The sequence below is a fragment of the Mchenga conophoros genome, linkage group LG6 (genome assembly GCF_057382185.1).
Source record: "Mchenga conophoros isolate Kocher_MC1m ecotype Shallow Benthic linkage group LG6, M_conophoros_male_GT1.1, whole genome shotgun sequence".
Lineage (NCBI taxonomy): Eukaryota > Metazoa > Chordata > Actinopteri > Cichliformes > Cichlidae > Mchenga > Mchenga conophoros.
Window position 1 is genome coordinate 8,872,339 of NC_140531.1, and position 18,234 is coordinate 8,890,572.

Genomic DNA, 18,234 nt, shown 5'->3' on the forward strand with positions numbered 1-18,234 from the left:
TTTAACTCGGATAGACATTCTGTAAGGGAAGAAGGTGGGAGGGAGGAATCAGGTTTGCAAGAGAGATATAACTGGGTGTCATCAGCAAAACAGTGAAACTGAAGATCAAATTTGCGGAAGATGGTATCTAGAGGGAGGATGTATATTATAAAGAGAAGAGGGCCTAAAACTGAGCCTTGGGGTACACCAGAGGTGACGGGGAATAGACGAGAGCGGAATGATCTTAGTTGAATAAACTGGGAGCGGTCGAGGAGATATGATTGAAAACAGACGAGGGGTGTGTCAGAGATGCCGAGAGAGGAAAGTCTGCTTAGAAGGACAGAGTGAGAAATGGTGTCAAAGGCTGAGCTCAGATCTAAAAGGACGAGAATGGTGAGAAGACCAGAGTCAGCTCCGATTAGAAGATCGTTAGTGACTTTAAGTAGAGCAGTTTCGGTACTGTGACATGAGCGAAAACCAGATTGAAATCTCTTTTTTGAGAGAAAAGAATACATCTGACACTCTGTGTCCATATTCAGTACAGTTTGAAAATCTGGGGACTGTCAGCAATCTCAAAGGATGACAGTAAACAGAGGAATAGGCAGAGAATGGAGACAACGTGGGTTGATTGGATGTGGAGGTAGTTTTTGGGAGAGAGTCATTAGAAAACAAAACAAAAAATAAAGAAAAAAAACTCTGAAGTTCAGTGACAATAAACCTGGAGATGAGAGTCAGATTTTCAATTTGGGGGAGCGCTGAGAGCTGAAAGCACTGGGTGGAGTGTAAATGGGATTAGTCATTCAGAGCCATGTTGGACTGCAGTGAGGGTTCTCCCTGAGGCGAGGAAACTGAATCATCCAGAATAATGCCCACTCTTTTTAATAAATTCTCTAATAGATTTTCAAATAAACCAATTCTACAAGGAACGTGTTCACTTTGTAGCCACTATAGAAGACTAATTTGCATCACGTTATTGGATGGTGTTGTCGTCTGTGTATATTATTTGTGGGGTTAAGGAGACAGTAAGCAGCGTGTTCTCCAATTTAGGAAGCAAAGATACATTTTTAAGATCGTGACTGGCCTCAGGTGTGATTGTTTATTAGAACGTTTTAGCTTCCATTAGATAACGATAGTATCTCTGATAGAGCATTCAAGCAAAGCTCCTAATTTCACATTCCAATTATAGCTCAACTCTCACCTTCAATCATAATTTTAAAGTCTTATGTGAAACTAGTTATGAACAACATTCAGCTCACATAACATTCATTGGAGGGAGTGTGGGTTAATTAAATTTAAAAAAAGGGTATTTGCATTATAGCAAAGACACAGGCAGTGCACTTAAAAACAGCATAATAGGGACATTGGAGTAAAGCTCTTCAAATAAAATATACTAACAAAGGGATCTCAGAGGACTGGGCCGTCACATTTAACCGTTTCATGCATGACAACCTCAATCTGGTTAGTATTTTTATTCATCTTTAAGCATGAAAAAAGATTTTTGAACTTCATTTTTTTAAACATGTACTTCTTAAAGAGTTTGTTACATGTCGACTTAGGTGGACATCATACGTTTTGACTTATGAATTTGGTATGGAGTGACACATCAGTGTCCAATGTAGTGGTTTATGTGCAGGTATACCATCAACACTGACACAAATACAAGAAAGCAGCCTTTGAACAGCTGTCCACTGTAGTGACCACTATGTGTGAAAGGGTTAAATGTGATTCCAATGATAAAATCCAGAAGGAGAAGGTGATGTAGAAGGTGCTGCTCCTACAGGAAACATTTGTAGTATTGCAATGATATGAACAGACGACACTAAGACACGTCCCTGTGGAGGAGATCTGGGAACATCCAACTGGGTTGAATATTCAGAAGACCAGAAGGAGGAATTTTATATCCCATCTGTTAAAGAAATGTGGGATTCCCTCAAAGAGGTTTGAGTATGTAGATGGAGATTTAGGCAGGCATGTGGGCCACTCTGCTTAGTTTACTACCACTGAACAGTGAACCTGACTGACTGAATGACTGACAGACAGACAGATAGATAGACAGAAAAAGCTTTTAAGTATCTGGATATAAAACAATGAATGTGATCATTCGCATTAGGTAAATACAATGTCAGGTGAACTGCAAAACCTGATATATTATACCATATGTATGTCAATACAAGTGAAATAAAAGTATTTCAAAATGCTGAAACAAGCACAGCTTTTCTGCTTCCACAGGAATTAAGACGATAAGTAGCAGCAAGATGCTGCAAATCAAACACATCTAACTGATCATCATTAGGTGTGAGAAGAGTGTAGACTTTCTTTTTACTATAACCACAAGCATGAGCATAGGTATTTACGGTAATATTATTTATTACCTGCTGGTCAATTCCCACTGCATCTAGTCCATGGTACATGATGTTGACCCAGCCATCTTTTGATGCCAGCACAAACAGGGACATAAGAGCCTGAAAGGGACACAAGCAACAGCATGAATAAACAAAGCAGGGGTCTCCAACTCCAGTCCTCGAGAGCTACTGTCCTGCAGCTTTTAGATGTATCCTTGATCCAATGCACCTGAATCAAATGAATGGCTTGTTACCAGGCCTTTGCCAAACTTCATCGCATTCATGATTCAATCATTTGATTCACTGTGTTGGACTGGGGATGCATCTCAAAGCTGCAGGACCGTAGCTCTCGAGGACTGGAGTTGGAGACCCCTGATTTAGACCCATCCAAACAAAACGCTAATAGTATAATGGGCTAAATCTAACAGCTGGCATTTATTAAAAAAAAAAAAAGACAAAGAAAAGATGTTAGTAGATCAAACCACAGACATGAAGCAAAGTACTTTAATCGCCTAGTGCTCAGAGCAACAAACATGAACTGCTATTATGTAATAGACATCAGTGGTACAATATTAAAAACATTAATTAGCATTGTCAGCCGTGTGAGTCCTTCCTCTGTTATTCTCCACCTCTTTTTGTTGTACGATGGGATGTTGTAGCTAACTGAAAACCATCTCTTCTATTGTGGGCAAAAGGCACTTTACATTTCTTTTTTCGCATTCATGAATCAAACTGTCGCTTTTTCTCCAGCTTTAAGACCATTTAAAGGATCGACAGCATAGTACAGTGTCTCTGTGTGCGGTGTAGTTTGTGTGTACTTCTAGGGTAATATGTGGGAAACAGCCCTGCCAGGATGCCAAGCATACACTGTATTCTATCTCGTACCTGTCCAAGGTTGTCAAAGTTGTATTTGTGGTGAACCCATCGATAGTTGGTAGCCAGGCAGTCAGATTTATTGGTGATATTCTTCACATCGAGACCCACACAGTAGTAGAACTTTCCTTTGAAAAGCTTTGAAGGAAAACAGACACAGGCAGAGGCACATGAAGATAAATCACGACAGAGCAGTGAAAAAAAAACCTTCTCTGCATAGCCACTTCTTTCACTCGGTTTTTGAAGTAATTTCACAATTAGTGTTTGTAACTAGTGCATACATGGAGCTTTATTGAAGACTCCACGAGCGCTTGATATCAACAGTGTGGTTTTCCTCCCGAGAAAAGACGTTTTTAACTCTCACTCACACTGAACATCAAAGAGGGATGTGGGTAAAAGAATGCATAACAGCAGATGCAGAGAGAATGACATGAAATGAAGTGTGCAATAGCAGGGTGGGATTGACAACCAGGTGCAAAAGAAAATATGAAAATATAAAGGAGCCAGCTGTACATTTTCCATACTTGCAAACTTGCTTGTAGAGTTAAAAAGATAAACTAGATTTTGTGATGATATTCCCTTACTGATTTAAAAAAAAATAGCAAGGCAGAAGATGTTAGGTGGAGGGCAACTTGGACTTGGACACGAATATGTTTACCTGAACACCAAGGATGCCAAAGATGATGAAAAAGGCACAGCAGATGAGGACAATGTTGCCGATGGGCTTGAGGGACGTGATTAGGGTCTCGACCACCAGCTTCAGTCCTGGAGCTCTGCTGATCACCCTGTAGGACAAACAGGTGGAGAGGGATGGAAAGATGAAGAAAGAAGGAAGAAAAAAAACGACACACAGCATCTTTTAGAAGCGAAAGTAAAAAGAAAAAGAACAACGTGACTGCAGAGCTTTTGTCTAAAACACTGCGGTCATTTCAGTCACTTTTCTTTATGCTGGCATCCCAAAAACTGCCAATAATCTATTTTGTTATCTCAAGAAAACAGAATAATTTAACTCGCCAGCTGACAAAAGAAAATTAAAATAAGAATAAACGTCTGATTTCTCAAGATCATTTCTCCCAAGGAGATAATTTCGGTTTTCAGGATCCGGGGATAATTATGGAGAAGCCATTAACGTCTTAGTCTGTTTATCTGGTTATCCATGAAGCTATCCAACAGTTTCACTGAGATGCTGCCATTAATCTGACATTCTAGCAAACATCAGCTGCTGAAGTTGATTCCTGCACTGTGCAGCTGGAGGGTGGGGTGGGGGGTCACCACTTTTCCATGTTCAGAATTACAGATCCATTTATAAAACACTTGACTTCACTTTTATTTATCATCCTTCCTAATATATGAATCTGCGCGGAGGTGTGGAGAGCAGTCAGAGAGAGTCACTTTATTTCAGTAGAACAGTAGAACACTTTACTGCTGATAGGGGGAGGCCGTTTCATTAATCCACTGTCCTGTGTGAGAATGACTGCACCTGTGTTGTCCAGAGTGCTACGGCTGATACATTAACTGTTTTATGGTTCGCAAATATGAGCAAGTTCAGAAGGAACTGAATTCATGCCAAATCTTCTCTCTCTCTCTCTCATAAATATTAGTGCTGTCAATAGATTAAAAAATGTAACTAAAATCTTTCAATTTTCTGTAATTAATCGCAATTCTTATATAGCGCTTTTCTACTCTATCTGAGCACTCAAAGTGCTTTATACAACTAATTCATTCACCCAATCACACAAGTACTTTTCTAAACTTCTTAGTCTAAGTGTTAGTAGCTGATCTGCTCTACCACCTGAGCTACAGCCCCCCCCAATTACCTATTCAGCACACATGCTTTGCAATGTGTGCTCGTTTACAGGAACATTTCTGGGATTTTGAGTCATTCTGCACTCCAGGTGCGTTAACGTGTATATATATATATATATATATATATATATATATATATATATATATATATATAACACCCAGCACGCCCCTGCGGGCGGTTTTATCCTTCAAGCTCGGGTCCTCTACCAGAGGCCTGGGAGCTTGAGGGTCCTGCGCAGTATCTTAGCTGTTCCCAGGACTGCGCTCTTCTGGACAGAGATCTCCGATGTTGTTCCCGGGATCTGCTGGAGCCACTCGCCTAGCTTGGGAGTCACCGCACCTAGTGCTCCGATTACCACGGGGACCACCGTTACCTTCACCCTCCACATCCTCTCGAGCTCTTCTCTGAGCCCTTGGTATTTCTCCAGCTTCTCGTGTTCCTTCTTCCTGATATTGCTGTCATTCGGAACCGCTACATCGATCACTACGGCCGTCTTCTTCTGTTTGTCTACCACCACTATGTCCGGTTGGTTAGCCACCACCATTTTGTCCGTCTGTATCTGGAAGTCCCACAGGATCTTAGCTCGGTCATTCTCCACCACCCTTGGGGGCATCTCCCATTTTGACCTCGGGACTTCCAGGTTATACTCGGCACAGATGTTCCTGTACACTATGCCGGCCACTTGGTTATGGCGTTCCATGTATGCCTTGCCTGCTAGCATCTTGCACCCTGCTGTTATGTGCTGGATTGTCTCTGGGGCATCTTTACACAGCCTGCACCTGGGGTCTTGCCTGGTGTGATAGACCCCAGCCTCTATGGATCTTGTGCTCAGAGCTTGTTCTTGTGCTGCCATGATTAGTGCCTCTGTGCTGTCTTTCAGTCCAGCTTTGTCCAGCCACTGGTAGGATTTCTGGATATCAGCCACCTCCTCTATCTGCCGGTGGTACATACCGTGCAGGGGCCTGTCCTTCCATGATGGTTCCTCGTCTCCCTCCTCTTTCTTGGGTTTCTGCTGCCTGAGGTATTCACTGAGCACTCGGTCAGTTGGGGCCATCTTCCTAATGTATTCTTGGATGTTCGTTGTCTCATCCTGGACTGTGGTGCTGACACTCACCAGTCCCCGGCCCCCTTCCTTCCGCTTAGCGTACAGCCTCAGGGTGCTGGATTTGGGGTGAAACCCTCCATGCATGGTAAGGAGCTTTCTTGTCTTTATGTCAGTGGCTTCTATCTCCTCCTTTGGCCAGCCTATTACCCCAGCAGGGTACCTGATCACGGGCAGGGCGTACGTGTTGATGGCCCGGATCTTGTTCTTACCATTCAGCTGACTCCTCAGGACTTGCCTGACCCTCTGCAGGTACTTGGTGGTTGCAGCTTTTCTAGCGGCCTCTTCATGGTTCCCATTCGCCCGTGGGATCCCCAAGTACTTGTAACTGTCCTCTATGTCTGCAATGTTGCCTTCTGGTAGTTCAATCCCCTCAGTTCCGACTACCTTCCCTCTCTTTGTTACCATCCGACTACACTTCTCCAGTCCGAACGACATTCCAATGTCATTGCTGTATAGCCTGGTAGTGTGGATCAGTGAATCGATGTCTCGTTCACTCTTGGCATACAGCTTGATGTCATCCATGTACAGGAGGTGGCTGACAACTGCTCCGTTCTGTAGTCGGTATCCGTAGCCAGTCTTGTTAATGATCTCACTGAGGGGGTTCAGGCCTATGCAGAACAGCAGTGGGGACAGAGCATCTCCTTGGTAGATCCCGCACTTGATGGTGACTTGTGCTATGGGCTTGGAGTTGGCCTCTAGTGTTGTACGCCACATCCCCATTGAGTTCCTGATGAAGGCTCTTAGGGTCCCATTGATCTTGTACAATTCTAGGCATTCCAGTATCCAGCTGTGGGGCATTGAGTCATAGGCCTTCTTGTAATCAATCCAGGCAGTGCACAGGTTGGTCAGTCTGGTCTTGCAGTCTCGGCTGATTGTTCTGTCTACCAGTAGCTGGTGTTTTGCGCCTCTGGTATTCTTGCCAATTCCTTTCTGTGTCCCGCTCATGTATTGACCCATGTGCCTGTTCATCTTAGCCGATATGATGCCTGACAGGAGCTTCCATGTAGTACTGAGGCAGGTTATATATATATATATATATATATATATATATATATATATATATATATATATATATATATATATATATATATATATATATATATATTAGGGGTGCAACGATATTCGTATCGATATTGAACCGTTCGATACAGTGCTTTCGGTTCGGTACGCATATGTATCGAACAATACAAAATTTGTAATTTATTTTATCAACTTTCCTTCTGACGATGCTGTCTGTGTTGAGCGCTCAGTGAATCTGCGTTCGACTACTCCGCCTAGGCTCGACAGTGCAGCCTAGGCGGAGTAGTCGAACGCAGATTCACTGAGCGCTCAACACAGACAGCATCGTCAGAAGGAAGAGCGCAGGGCAAGCTAGCGAGACAGAAGTTAAGCTCACCTTTTAACATGGACCTCCCCCACCCTCATTCAGATCTGGCGTTTGGAATTATTTTGGTTTTCATGTGACGTATGACCCTGAAGGTAAGCGAGTCATGGACTAAAGTAAAACAGTATGTTGGATGTGCCACGCAATGCTCAATTACATGGGTGGGAACTAGTGTGTTAGCGCAGTTAGCTCGTTAACGTGTTGGCCGTCTAGCCCCATGCACGGGGCGATCGGCGGTAGCTCGTTAACGGAGATTTGCCGTGTTGTGGCGTTAAGGTCATTTCAACGAGATTAACCTGAAAGCACTAGTGGGAACACAACGAATATGACTGCACATTTACCCCGACATCATCCTAGTGCAAAGACAAAAACAACAAGCATGCTACTAACTTTAGCCGAGTCATTTAGACAGCTGTTAGCACATGATTCTCCTTATGCTGCTGAGAATATAGCCCAGAAGAGGCGGATAGTATAGCTTTTATTTTGGAAAGAGACATTTCTCTGTAATAAACTCTCTTTTCCAAAGATGAGTCATTCCTCAATCAGATACAGGGCTCGCAATATCGCTAGCCCGACGTCCCGGAGCTAGCGATTTTTTCAGTCGGTTTACCAAAATCTATCTCTTCCCTGCCCGTCGGGCTATTGTAGGAAGGAAAAATATATGTCAATGCTTTTGCATTCTTTCAGAAATGTAGCTGGGTAATTATGTCATTGGCATCGGTGAGCCACTGTCAATATGTGACATATTGCAATTGCGTTTGAATTTGCGCTTGTTTTTTTGCTTTCACTTTGCAATCGCGCGAACTGTGTATAGAGAGCGACAGCACTGATCTGTGAGTGATGATAATTTGTGCACCAATTCCTCTGACATCGTCTTATTAATCGTTAGCTTACTATGCAAACATGACAAGTGAAATCTCCCGCAGCAAGCTTAAACATGTGAGAGGTTGATCGCGCAGAGAATCGCTGAGCTTATGTGAGTGCGTGTATAAAAGCAGCAGGATATATATTTGACTACAATGACCTGGATGACTGAGAACCTTCACAGACAGATATATATTTTAGTTCTGCTGAGCCAAATAAGACAGGTCAGGGTGAAGAAGTGACAGCCAAAGAAAAGCTTACCACAAAACGGAGAAGTTATGACAAATCAGACTATAAGGCAAAAAGAAAGTACAGCTTTATGGTTTCATGGACAAAAGAATTTCTGTGGCTGCAATATGACGAGCTAAATAACCAGGGCTGCACATAAGTGGTCCGCAGGTGCGCATTCGCTGTCAAAATAAAAAACACGCACAAGGGTTAGGGTTAAATTTAAAAACTGTACTTTTGAGTTAAAATATATATTTATAATTTTAATAAATGACAAATTAAAAAGGCATGAACATTTTTTTTGTATCGAAAAAATATCGAACCGTGACACCAGAGTATCGAACCGAACCGTGAATTTTGTGTATCGTTGCACCCCTAATTAATATATATATATATATATATATATATATATATATATATTCATTCATTCCTAGGACTGCGCTCTTCTGGACGGAGATCTCGGATGTTGTTCCTGGGATCTGTTGGAGCCACTCGTCCAGCTTGGGGGTCACTGTTACCTTTACCTTCCACATCTTCTCCAGCTCTTCTCTGGGCCCTTCGTTCTTCTCCAGCTTCTTGTGTTCCTTCTTCCTGATGTTGTTGTCATTCAGTATCGCTACGTCTATCACTACGACCATGTTCTTCTTTTGTGCAGCACTACTATGTCTGGTTAGCCATCACCAATTTGTCCATCTGTATCTGGAAGTCCCAGAGGATCTTAGCTCGGTCATTCTCCACCACCCTTGGAACAACTGGGACTTGATAACCAATCTCAGATGGGGGTGATGATATCTCCCCTCGGACCTGTCGCCCTGAGTCCCCCTTGCTGCAGCATTTGTGTTGTACCTCTTATTTTATCAGTTTCTCAGATCACTAATTAGGAATTTTGTCCCACTCTTTTTAAAGCATTTCTCAGTCCTGAGTCTGAGATGTAGCTCTTGTTTTTTTGCAGTTTCTCACACTGCTTCCTCCTGGTGAATCGTTCTTGCAGTAAAATGATGCAAAAGTGCTTGTGTGACTGGGTGATGGAAATGATTCCAAATTGTTTGGAAATGGTCTCACAACCGTTCCTAGATACAGTCCCTTTTTATGAACAATGTTGATCAGGTTTAATGTTTCAGGTAAAGCTACCTAATGCTAAGCTAACTAAGCTAAGTGAGTATTATTGATCTTCAGATTGCAAATATTTTCCTAAACTGTCCTTTTCCTTTTTAGAAACCATCCTGATGGGGCATGCAGTGGGGAAATGTGAAAAAATAACTGAAAGTCCTTCAAACCTGAGAGGACGGAGTGTCCTGAGCAACCTGAGCACACGGAGAACCCCGAGGATCTTAGCCCCACCCGCCATGGACACTACGATGTCAATCAGAGACACGAAGACCAAGAAACCATCTAGAATGTTCCAGCTGCTTCTCAGATAGGCAGTTTCCCCCAAATACAGACCCATAGACACCACCTGGGGAGATGAAGGGAGAAATGATGAGGAAATGCAGATGTGAGCAGATGTACACAGGCACACACACTCTTTGATATTCAAATTGGTTACTTAGCTTCTCAAACAGGTATTTCATTTCATATTGGACAGGAGAAGAGACTTAAAAAAATAAAACAGTTGGTTTGTAAGCGAAACTGTGGTTAGAAGGGACACAAGGAAAGAAATAAAAGGCAGTTATTAAAAGAAGACCAGGCAGAAATCATGAGCATACTTCAAAGTGGGAGTAGAATAAAGATTCCATAATGAAAAGAAAACCCTATTTGTTTGTGCCGTTAATCAGCTTTCATGTTGACACCGAATCTTGCTGACCACTGTGACTGGAGCAAAAGTCTATGAATAAAACTCGAGGAAAATAGTTTACAATTTCATTTAGATGTAGAGTAGTCTGCACTGCTGACAGTGCAATGTGCTACTTCAGCAGTCTGGCCAAATCTTCTTATGTCAGGCACTTCCACATTTCGGCTTTACTAACTGCCCGGACACAGAAGCCCAAACATAAAGAAGAGATGTTCGTCGAAATCGAGGTATGAACGTCATGCAGTTGTTTTTTCTGGTTGATTGTTCTATCAACTTCTAGTTACAGCGAGATGGGAACTCACAGTCGTAGGAAAACTCCTGAACTACAAAGAAAGGAAACGAGTGAGGTGGGTGGGGAAGATCAAGAATCTTGTATAAACTGTGGGAAAACTACCAGCTGGTGTAATGAAAGACAGACATAAGGGCAAGTGAAAAGCCCCTGAAGTGGCTCAAAAAGACATTTGGAAAGTTTGGGGGAGAAGAGTTGACTTTCAAAGAAAAGTTGCGTGGCAGATGGGTGTAAGCCACATCATTTGACACATGTCAAATGCTTTCATGGGATGGAGCAACTTCGGTGTTGCTGTCATTTCACAGCAAAACTTGCGAGACGCAGAAAATATAACTAGAGCCAGATTCTGGAACGCTTTTACATTATATTCTGTATCAAGTAAAGTCTTTCAGGCAGAGCATTTATTTTACTATTTTACTACAATGATCACTGTAGGACAAACAACTCCAGCTGCTTATCTCAGCTGTCATTATGTGTCCACACCACATCAAGTTATCGACGCTTACAAACATTTTTTCTGGTCAGTCGGTGCTGTTTTTGCCACTATTAGCTGTGAGGAATGGGTCACTTTTAAAACCAGGCTCAAGTGGCTTCACCAGGAGTTTAAATTTCTGGCATTTTTGTGGTGGCATCATTTTCTGCCTCAAAATAAATAAATAAATACGTTTAAAAAGAAGAAGAAACTTAGTGTCACTCAGGACAAAAAAAAAAGGTAGTTTGACAGTTTTACACCACCAGCCTATCATAGCTGTGTCCAACAAGAATCCTTTTATTATTACTTGTTGTTATTATTATTATTACTTATTACTTGTTATTATTACTTGTTACTTTTACATACACAATATGTAAAAATTGTGTATGTTTCTGTTCTGTGTCTTTGTGTCTTGTGTCCTGTTTGTTTGTATATGTGTCTTTCTTGCTGCTGTTACACCCAAATTTCCCCTTGTGGGACAATTCAAGGATTATTCTATTCTGTTTTGGCTGGAGCGTCACATCAGTACATTACATGCAGCTTCATCTCTTTTTAGTTTATTTTTAGGGCTTTTTCTCACTTTTATAAGACCTGGGATGCTGGACTTGGCCTTGTGGCATGTGGTCGCCTGCTTAACCACTGAGTGAAACCAGAGCCCTAATTGGCACCTTTAAAATTCACCATTACAAAAACTCAAATGACAGAAACAAAACAAGAAACACACTAAATAAAAATATGGGAAGCCTGTCCTTCAGCTAACGTGGTGTAAATCATGACTGTGAGTATATATTTTGGGGATTAACACAGATGAGATATGTACAGCAACAAGTTGGTCATGTCCTCTGTGCTCGGTCTATGTTAATGCTTTGAGAATTACAAATCAACTGTTATAGTATTAATAGCAGCCAGCAACACGGAGGCCCCCGTGGGACTACTGGAGTGCTGTGGACCTGCCATTAAGCAGATTAAATACGATAATAAAAATGATAGTAGGTCTATTGTCAAAGCATACTTGTCTCCTCTCACAGCTGTTATCCAGCTCACAGCTTTACAGTAAATTCATTTCTTATTTACACTCAAATTCCAATTGAAATTTAGCTGAAAACGCTGTAATTGTTGCTACAGCGTTTTTTAAATGGATTGTTTAAAAAGGAAGCTCTGATTACACCTACAGGAGCTGCTCACACACAGAAACCCAGGTCATGAAGCCCCCAGTGCACATTTTCTGTGCTGACACTCACAGAATCAGAAACCCTTTAAACAGAGCCGGTCTGGAGTTTCAGTACTGGGGTAACTGGGATCTAACAGCTGTATTAGCCTGTCATGGATTTGCGCCTCAGTAAAAACACAAAATACTTTAACACAATACTTTAACCATAATGATAAGCTGAGCATAGTTTTAGTACACTATTTCCCCCTTTAGCCTTCCCACACTACAAACCAGCTCCTCCCTGAGTGTTTGACAGAGACACTGCTGCCTGCTCTGTTCTCGCGCTCTCTTAGGCTTTCTACAAGTGTACGTGAAACAATGAGGAGTTCCCCAGAGCCATCTCCCTTCAAATTGAAGTCATGTGCCAGCACACATTAACAAGTTAAATGACTTATTTCCAGTTTTTCTGAAGCTTTATTTATTTATTAAAAAAAACATTTTTGGGGGAAATAGTACTCAGGTCCCCTGATACAGAACGCTCACATGCTGTTTTGGGCAACTCCTCGTTTCTCTGAATTTTCAGTAATGGGGGTGTAGAGTGCAAAGACCCACAAGAACACAATAATTGCTACATTAATGGGAAAAATAGCAAGTTGAAATGAACCTGAAATTGCCTTTAATCTTTCCTGGCTGTGCACGTCTCAGTCCACCTTTCAAACTGAAGGATGTTTGGCGCTAACATTAATCTGCTAATACCAAAAAGAAGAACAACTTAAGAGTCCTAATGGAAGGAGTTCTGACAAGCAAATGCTGTGAAGATGCTGGAGAGCACTTTAGTAAATGGCTTTCATTGTGCCTAGATTCGAGATAGAGACATATAGAGAGTCTTATGTCAGGATATAGCTCAGAAAAACTTGCTGAGTAATGCTACTTAGAGCTAAGAAGTCTGCCTGTTTTGACAGAGTTTCTTTCAGCCTTTGTTAGTGAGCTGCTAAGAAAGTGTTACGAAGCGGCTCTGAAAGAACAAAAATTGCTAATGTGTAGCATCAGCTTAAAGCTTGATGCTGTTCAGTTCAGAGCTGGATGTGCTGGGAGAAGCAAAAAAGAAATAAAAGAAAAAAAAAGAAAAATCAATCAAAAGGGGAAATTGTAAGAAATATGAATCGTTGCAATGAGAAAAACAAAACAAAAACACTGACTTTAAATTGAATACATAAAAATAAATCAGTCCTATAGTAGTTTACAGAATCACAGCTGATTCTTACACTGGGTTTAGGGTTAAAGAAGGGATTAGTTATGCAAGCACAATTTATATTAAAGGTAAGGTTTTAAAAAAAACGATGCCAGTGTCATAAATCCTTCCCGAAGTAATGAAAACACAGTCCTCTGTGTGTGTGTGTGTGTGTGTGTGTGTGTGTGTGTATGCGAGATAGGGAGAGGAACTGGGAGGGCGAAAGATAACAGATGTACCCCCAGAGTCTGATGTTCAAGGTCAGGCTCGCCGTGTGCAGGTAACAGTGTTTACACTGATTGCTGCTACTCATGTATGGGCTGTGCGCAAGTGTGTGAGTGTGAGGAGATGAGAGCGGGTCGTGTGTGTGATGGGGCGTGTTTAGAAAAAGAAACTGTAATTAGTGTGGTTGCTTGATTAGAGCTCCACTGAGAGAGATCAGACTGACCAGACTGGAACAACAGATTAGACAGCAACAGGAGGGGTGGGAAAGAGAAACGGAGAAAAGATGACGGGAGGGTGAGACAGAAAAGGACAAGACAGTCTAATGTGACGTTTTGCTCAAATAATTATAAAAAGAAAAAGCAAACAGCACTACAGGAAATCTTTTTTTTCCCTCTAAGCATTAACAGAAATGCAAAGACAGAAAAAAACTGTCAAAAGAGGAAAGAAGACAGAGGTGAAGACCTTCCCCAAAACAGTCAGACGTCACCCATCCAACGCTGGCAGGAACAAACAGTGTAACCAGAGCGACAAAACAATAAACAGCGTTTACACTTTATGGGAATGCAACTGAATAAATAAGTCTGTAAAGGGCAGGTTTGTCTGCTGAGATAAGAAAACATAGGTCTGCTCAATATGGTGACGCTGGAGTTCATAGCTGTCATGAATGGCCATCCGCCAAGACAATGTGGAAAAGTGTTTATGTTGTTCTTCTCACTTTCATTTTCTTAAAGTAAACTATGTGCTCAGACAGAATAAACACTGCTACACATACATCAAGGAATACAAACTACATCTAAAATAAATCTTATGTATCCAACAAATACATCCATTCATTCGCTTCCGCTTATCCTTTTTCAGGGTCGCTGGAGCCTATCCCAGCTGTCATAGCTGTATGTATAGGTACACCCTGGACAGGTCGCCAGTCTGTCGCAGGGACAACACACATTCACTCGCACATAGTGGCAATTTGGATTATCCAATTAACCTATCCCCACAAGTTGCATGTCTTTGGACTGTGGGAGGAAGCCGGAGTACCCGAACCCACGCAAACACGGGGAGAATATGCAACCTCCACACAGAAAGACCCCGGCCTGATGGTGGAATTGAACTCAGGACCTCCTTGCTGTGCGGCAACAGTGCTAACCACCGTGCCACCGTGCTGCTTCCAACAAATACAGCTGAACAATAATGTTATGTGATCTTCAGAGACTAGTTCCCTGATTTATGACAATCCAAAGGGCAAAAGACAAACTCTAGCAGTCAAACCTGAGTACTGAGTATTTCAGTCACCTTTCTCACTCACTATGTGTTAATACACCGATCCCGGTCCGTGAGTCTTTGGTACCGGGAGAGTTGAGGCTCGTGTGTGAAATTTATGTTTTTGCGGGTTTTTTCCCCATTTTTTAGAGTTATTTTTTTATCGTTTTTAACGTTAACTCGGTTTCCCTGGGTCTTTTCCAATGTGTTATGAATAAATCTTCTTTTTTTTGGTACAGGTAATTATTTTGTTGTATTTATCTGCCACACCTTAAAGGCCGGTTAGTGAAAATATTTTTGAAAATAAACCAGTCCATGGTGCAAAAAAGGTTGGGGACCGCTGCGTTAACAGACCTCTCTGCAATGAATCATACTTGTTATTAACCTCTGTCTCTCTTCCACAGCATGTCTTTTATCCCGTCTTCCTTCTCTCACCCCAACCGGTCGCAGCAGATGGCCCCGCCCCTCCCTGAGCCTGGTTCTGCCGGAGGTTTCTTCCTGTTAAAAGGAAGTTTTTCCTTGCCAGTGTCGTCAAAGTGCTTGGTCATAGAGGGTCATATGATTGTTTTGTTTTTCTCTGTATGTATTATTGTAGGTCTACCTTACAATATCTATCTATCTAGCTAGCTAGCTATCTATCTGACCCTGAATGGATTAGAGAAAATCCAAATGCAAAATAAAGCCAGACTTGTCTACATAACTCTTATTTTTCAGTCATTGTGCTCTGTAGTGTAAACACTGTTAAACACATATGCTTTCCGTGAGAGGCAACACTCACCTCTCCATCATCAAAACACTAAAAGATGGAAGATCTGTTTGGGAAAAATGGTGTTCCAAGGTGCAGCCAGGCTGTTCTGGCGACATGTGCAACGTGAAGATTTCACATGCTGCCAGAACAGCAGCTGTCTTCATTAGTATTTTAAAGTGTTTGGAAAAGGAAAATGAGCAAGCTCATAACACATTTGAGAGTGCAAATAAGCAGCACATGGAAAGACAAAAATAAAGCTAAACTAATTAAATTACAAAGGAAGGCCCTGAATTTGAAAGTAATCAAATGAATGTCGCACAGAAGATAAAGAAACTGAAGAGCGGAGATTTGAATGAAGGAATGGAAGTTAAAAAAAGAAAGAAAAAAACTTGAAGATGTACGATACATAACAGCGAATGCAGCTCAATCTGGGGCAGCTGCATAAATGTGCACATGTGAACTCTGCGCTGCTACAGCAATGAGATGATCTCCACATCATTGTGCTGCACATGCCCTCATTATCCCTGGTAATAAATAAATCACTACAGGATTTCTACCATTGTGGAAAAGGCCTGAAGACACATGGGCCTCAATAATGGATGATGTCTTCTGGACAGCAGATCAGTGGATTAAAAAGATAATGCGTATGTGCACTGGTGGATTGGAAGGCCAGGAGCAGCTAAAGGATAGCTTAAGAGTGATAGCCTTCTAACTAACTTCATTATCTGGATGTGCATCGCTAATGGGGCATGTGCAACTGATTAATACGTAGGTTGCAGAAAGAAGTAGGAAAGGAAGGTAAAGATTGATTTTTTAAGACAACAGTAGAAGAAAGAATCCACAGGATGAGACAAATGTTTTAAAAAAGAATACAACGTCGACAGTAGCATGGAAATGAGATGAAAGACGAATCATTTTGGTGAGAAAGGAGACGAGAAGATTTCAGGAAGAGGGAAAGACAAGCAGAATAATAGAGATGGACTGAAAAAAAGAGGAGAGACTGGATAGGATGTCAAAGAAGGAAACCGAGATATGTAAGGAAGGCATAAAAGAGCAAGAAAAAAGAGCAAAAGGGGTTTTACCTTGAGAGTCATCTCCCCAACGAAGATGGCAGTAAAGATGTAGTTGGAAATGGTAAGAAACAGTCTTTCCTGTAACAAAAGGGGCACAAAAAAATCAAGGAGAAACTGTTTGATTTATTAGAAAAGAAGAGAATGATTAAGAGAGACAAGCAGAGGTGGCAGATTAAAGCCAGAAAAAGCCGTTTCAGAAATGATGACTTTGGCTTGAGTGAGAAGCTTTTAAGAAGGACACGAGCGAATCAATGTTTGTCACTGATCGCATTAGTCAGGGTTTTGTTAAAATTCCATCAAAATGAAATGCCAAACAAGTAAGAGTTGCTGTGCTTTAATTCGAAAGTTTTCATTTCACTTGATCACTTTCCTTGCAAAGGGCTCACTGTTCAATAATTCAGTGTTGCTTAATTACAGGAAGTGGCTTGAGGCCAGAATGCAGTAAGAACTTAAAGTAAGTGGGATTCTGATACTGATTTTTCTATATTTAACTGCTTGTTGTCAACGAAGGAGTGAAAGGTACTTTTACCTGGATGGTAACAATTCCCCTGCTTTATTTGTATGTTCATTTGCTCTTTGTAAGCGAGCAGTCTCTCATTTTTATGACGGTTTCATTTCAATGGAGAAAGACAGAATATCACCAAAAAATGATAAAAAGCCCCACACTACATAAAGTTACACATCCCTATGGTGAAGCACGGAGGAGGAATCATTATGCTTTGGGCCTGTTTTTCTGATAAGGGTACAAAATGACTTCACTGCACCGAGGGTCCAAATGCCATAAAATCCTGGATGAGAACTGGCTGCTCTCAGCCACAACATTAATGTAGATAGGTCTTCCAGCATGACCTAAAACACACCACCCCAGCAATAAAGAAGCGGCACGTTAAGGTCAAAAACCTAAATAATTTAGAGAGTTCTGTAAAGAAGAGTGGGCCATCCTGAGATGCGTGCAAATCTGGTGACCAACTACAAGAAATGTGTTACTGCTGTGCTTGCTAACAATGTCTCTCCACCAAGCACAAGTCATGTTTTGTTTACTTCTTTCACTCAATGACATGCAAATCATTTTAGAATTTCTATGTAAAGTATCTTTTTCTGCATTTTTGGTTGATCTATCGCTCTCCATTAAAATGAAACACCCACGTGTACATATAAATCTACAGACACACACATACACAGCATGCTTCTTGCTCTGTTTAGTACATGTTGAGTAGCAGTATTTGGAAATATCCACCATGAATTCAAAGCGATTCCTCTTACCAGGCTACCTTGAAGAATCTTTGGCCTCTCCAGAGCCACTGTGATGCAATTGAGGAATATGAAGGCCAGCACCACGTAGTCAAAGAGTTTATGGGCAATAACAGATTGGCAGAGCAGTCTGAACCTAACAAAAGGAAAGCATAATTGACATG

The 18,234-nt window shown here is 41.6% G+C and overlaps 1 protein-coding gene across 3 annotated transcripts in view; it reads right to left on the bottom strand.

The window, feature by feature from the left end:
- The window catches only part of LOC146572039 (voltage-dependent T-type calcium channel subunit alpha-1I-like), a 288,178-nt gene that overhangs the window by 46,750 nt on the left and 223,194 nt on the right, over nucleotides 1–18,234 (bottom strand). For all 3 annotated transcript variants that reach the window (XM_085276073.1, XM_085276072.1, XM_085276071.1), the window contains 6 exons: nucleotides 18,083–18,206; nucleotides 16,829–16,897; nucleotides 9,860–10,038; nucleotides 3,853–3,979; nucleotides 3,207–3,332; nucleotides 2,352–2,441 (listed from right to left, as the gene is read on the bottom strand). In XM_085276073.1, the coding sequence (XP_085132199.1) occupies nucleotides 2,352–2,441; nucleotides 3,207–3,332; nucleotides 3,853–3,979; nucleotides 9,860–10,038; nucleotides 16,829–16,897; nucleotides 18,083–18,206 (715 nt within the window). The remainder of the gene's footprint in view (nucleotides 1–2,351; nucleotides 2,442–3,206; nucleotides 3,333–3,852; nucleotides 3,980–9,859; nucleotides 10,039–16,828; nucleotides 16,898–18,082; nucleotides 18,207–18,234) is intronic.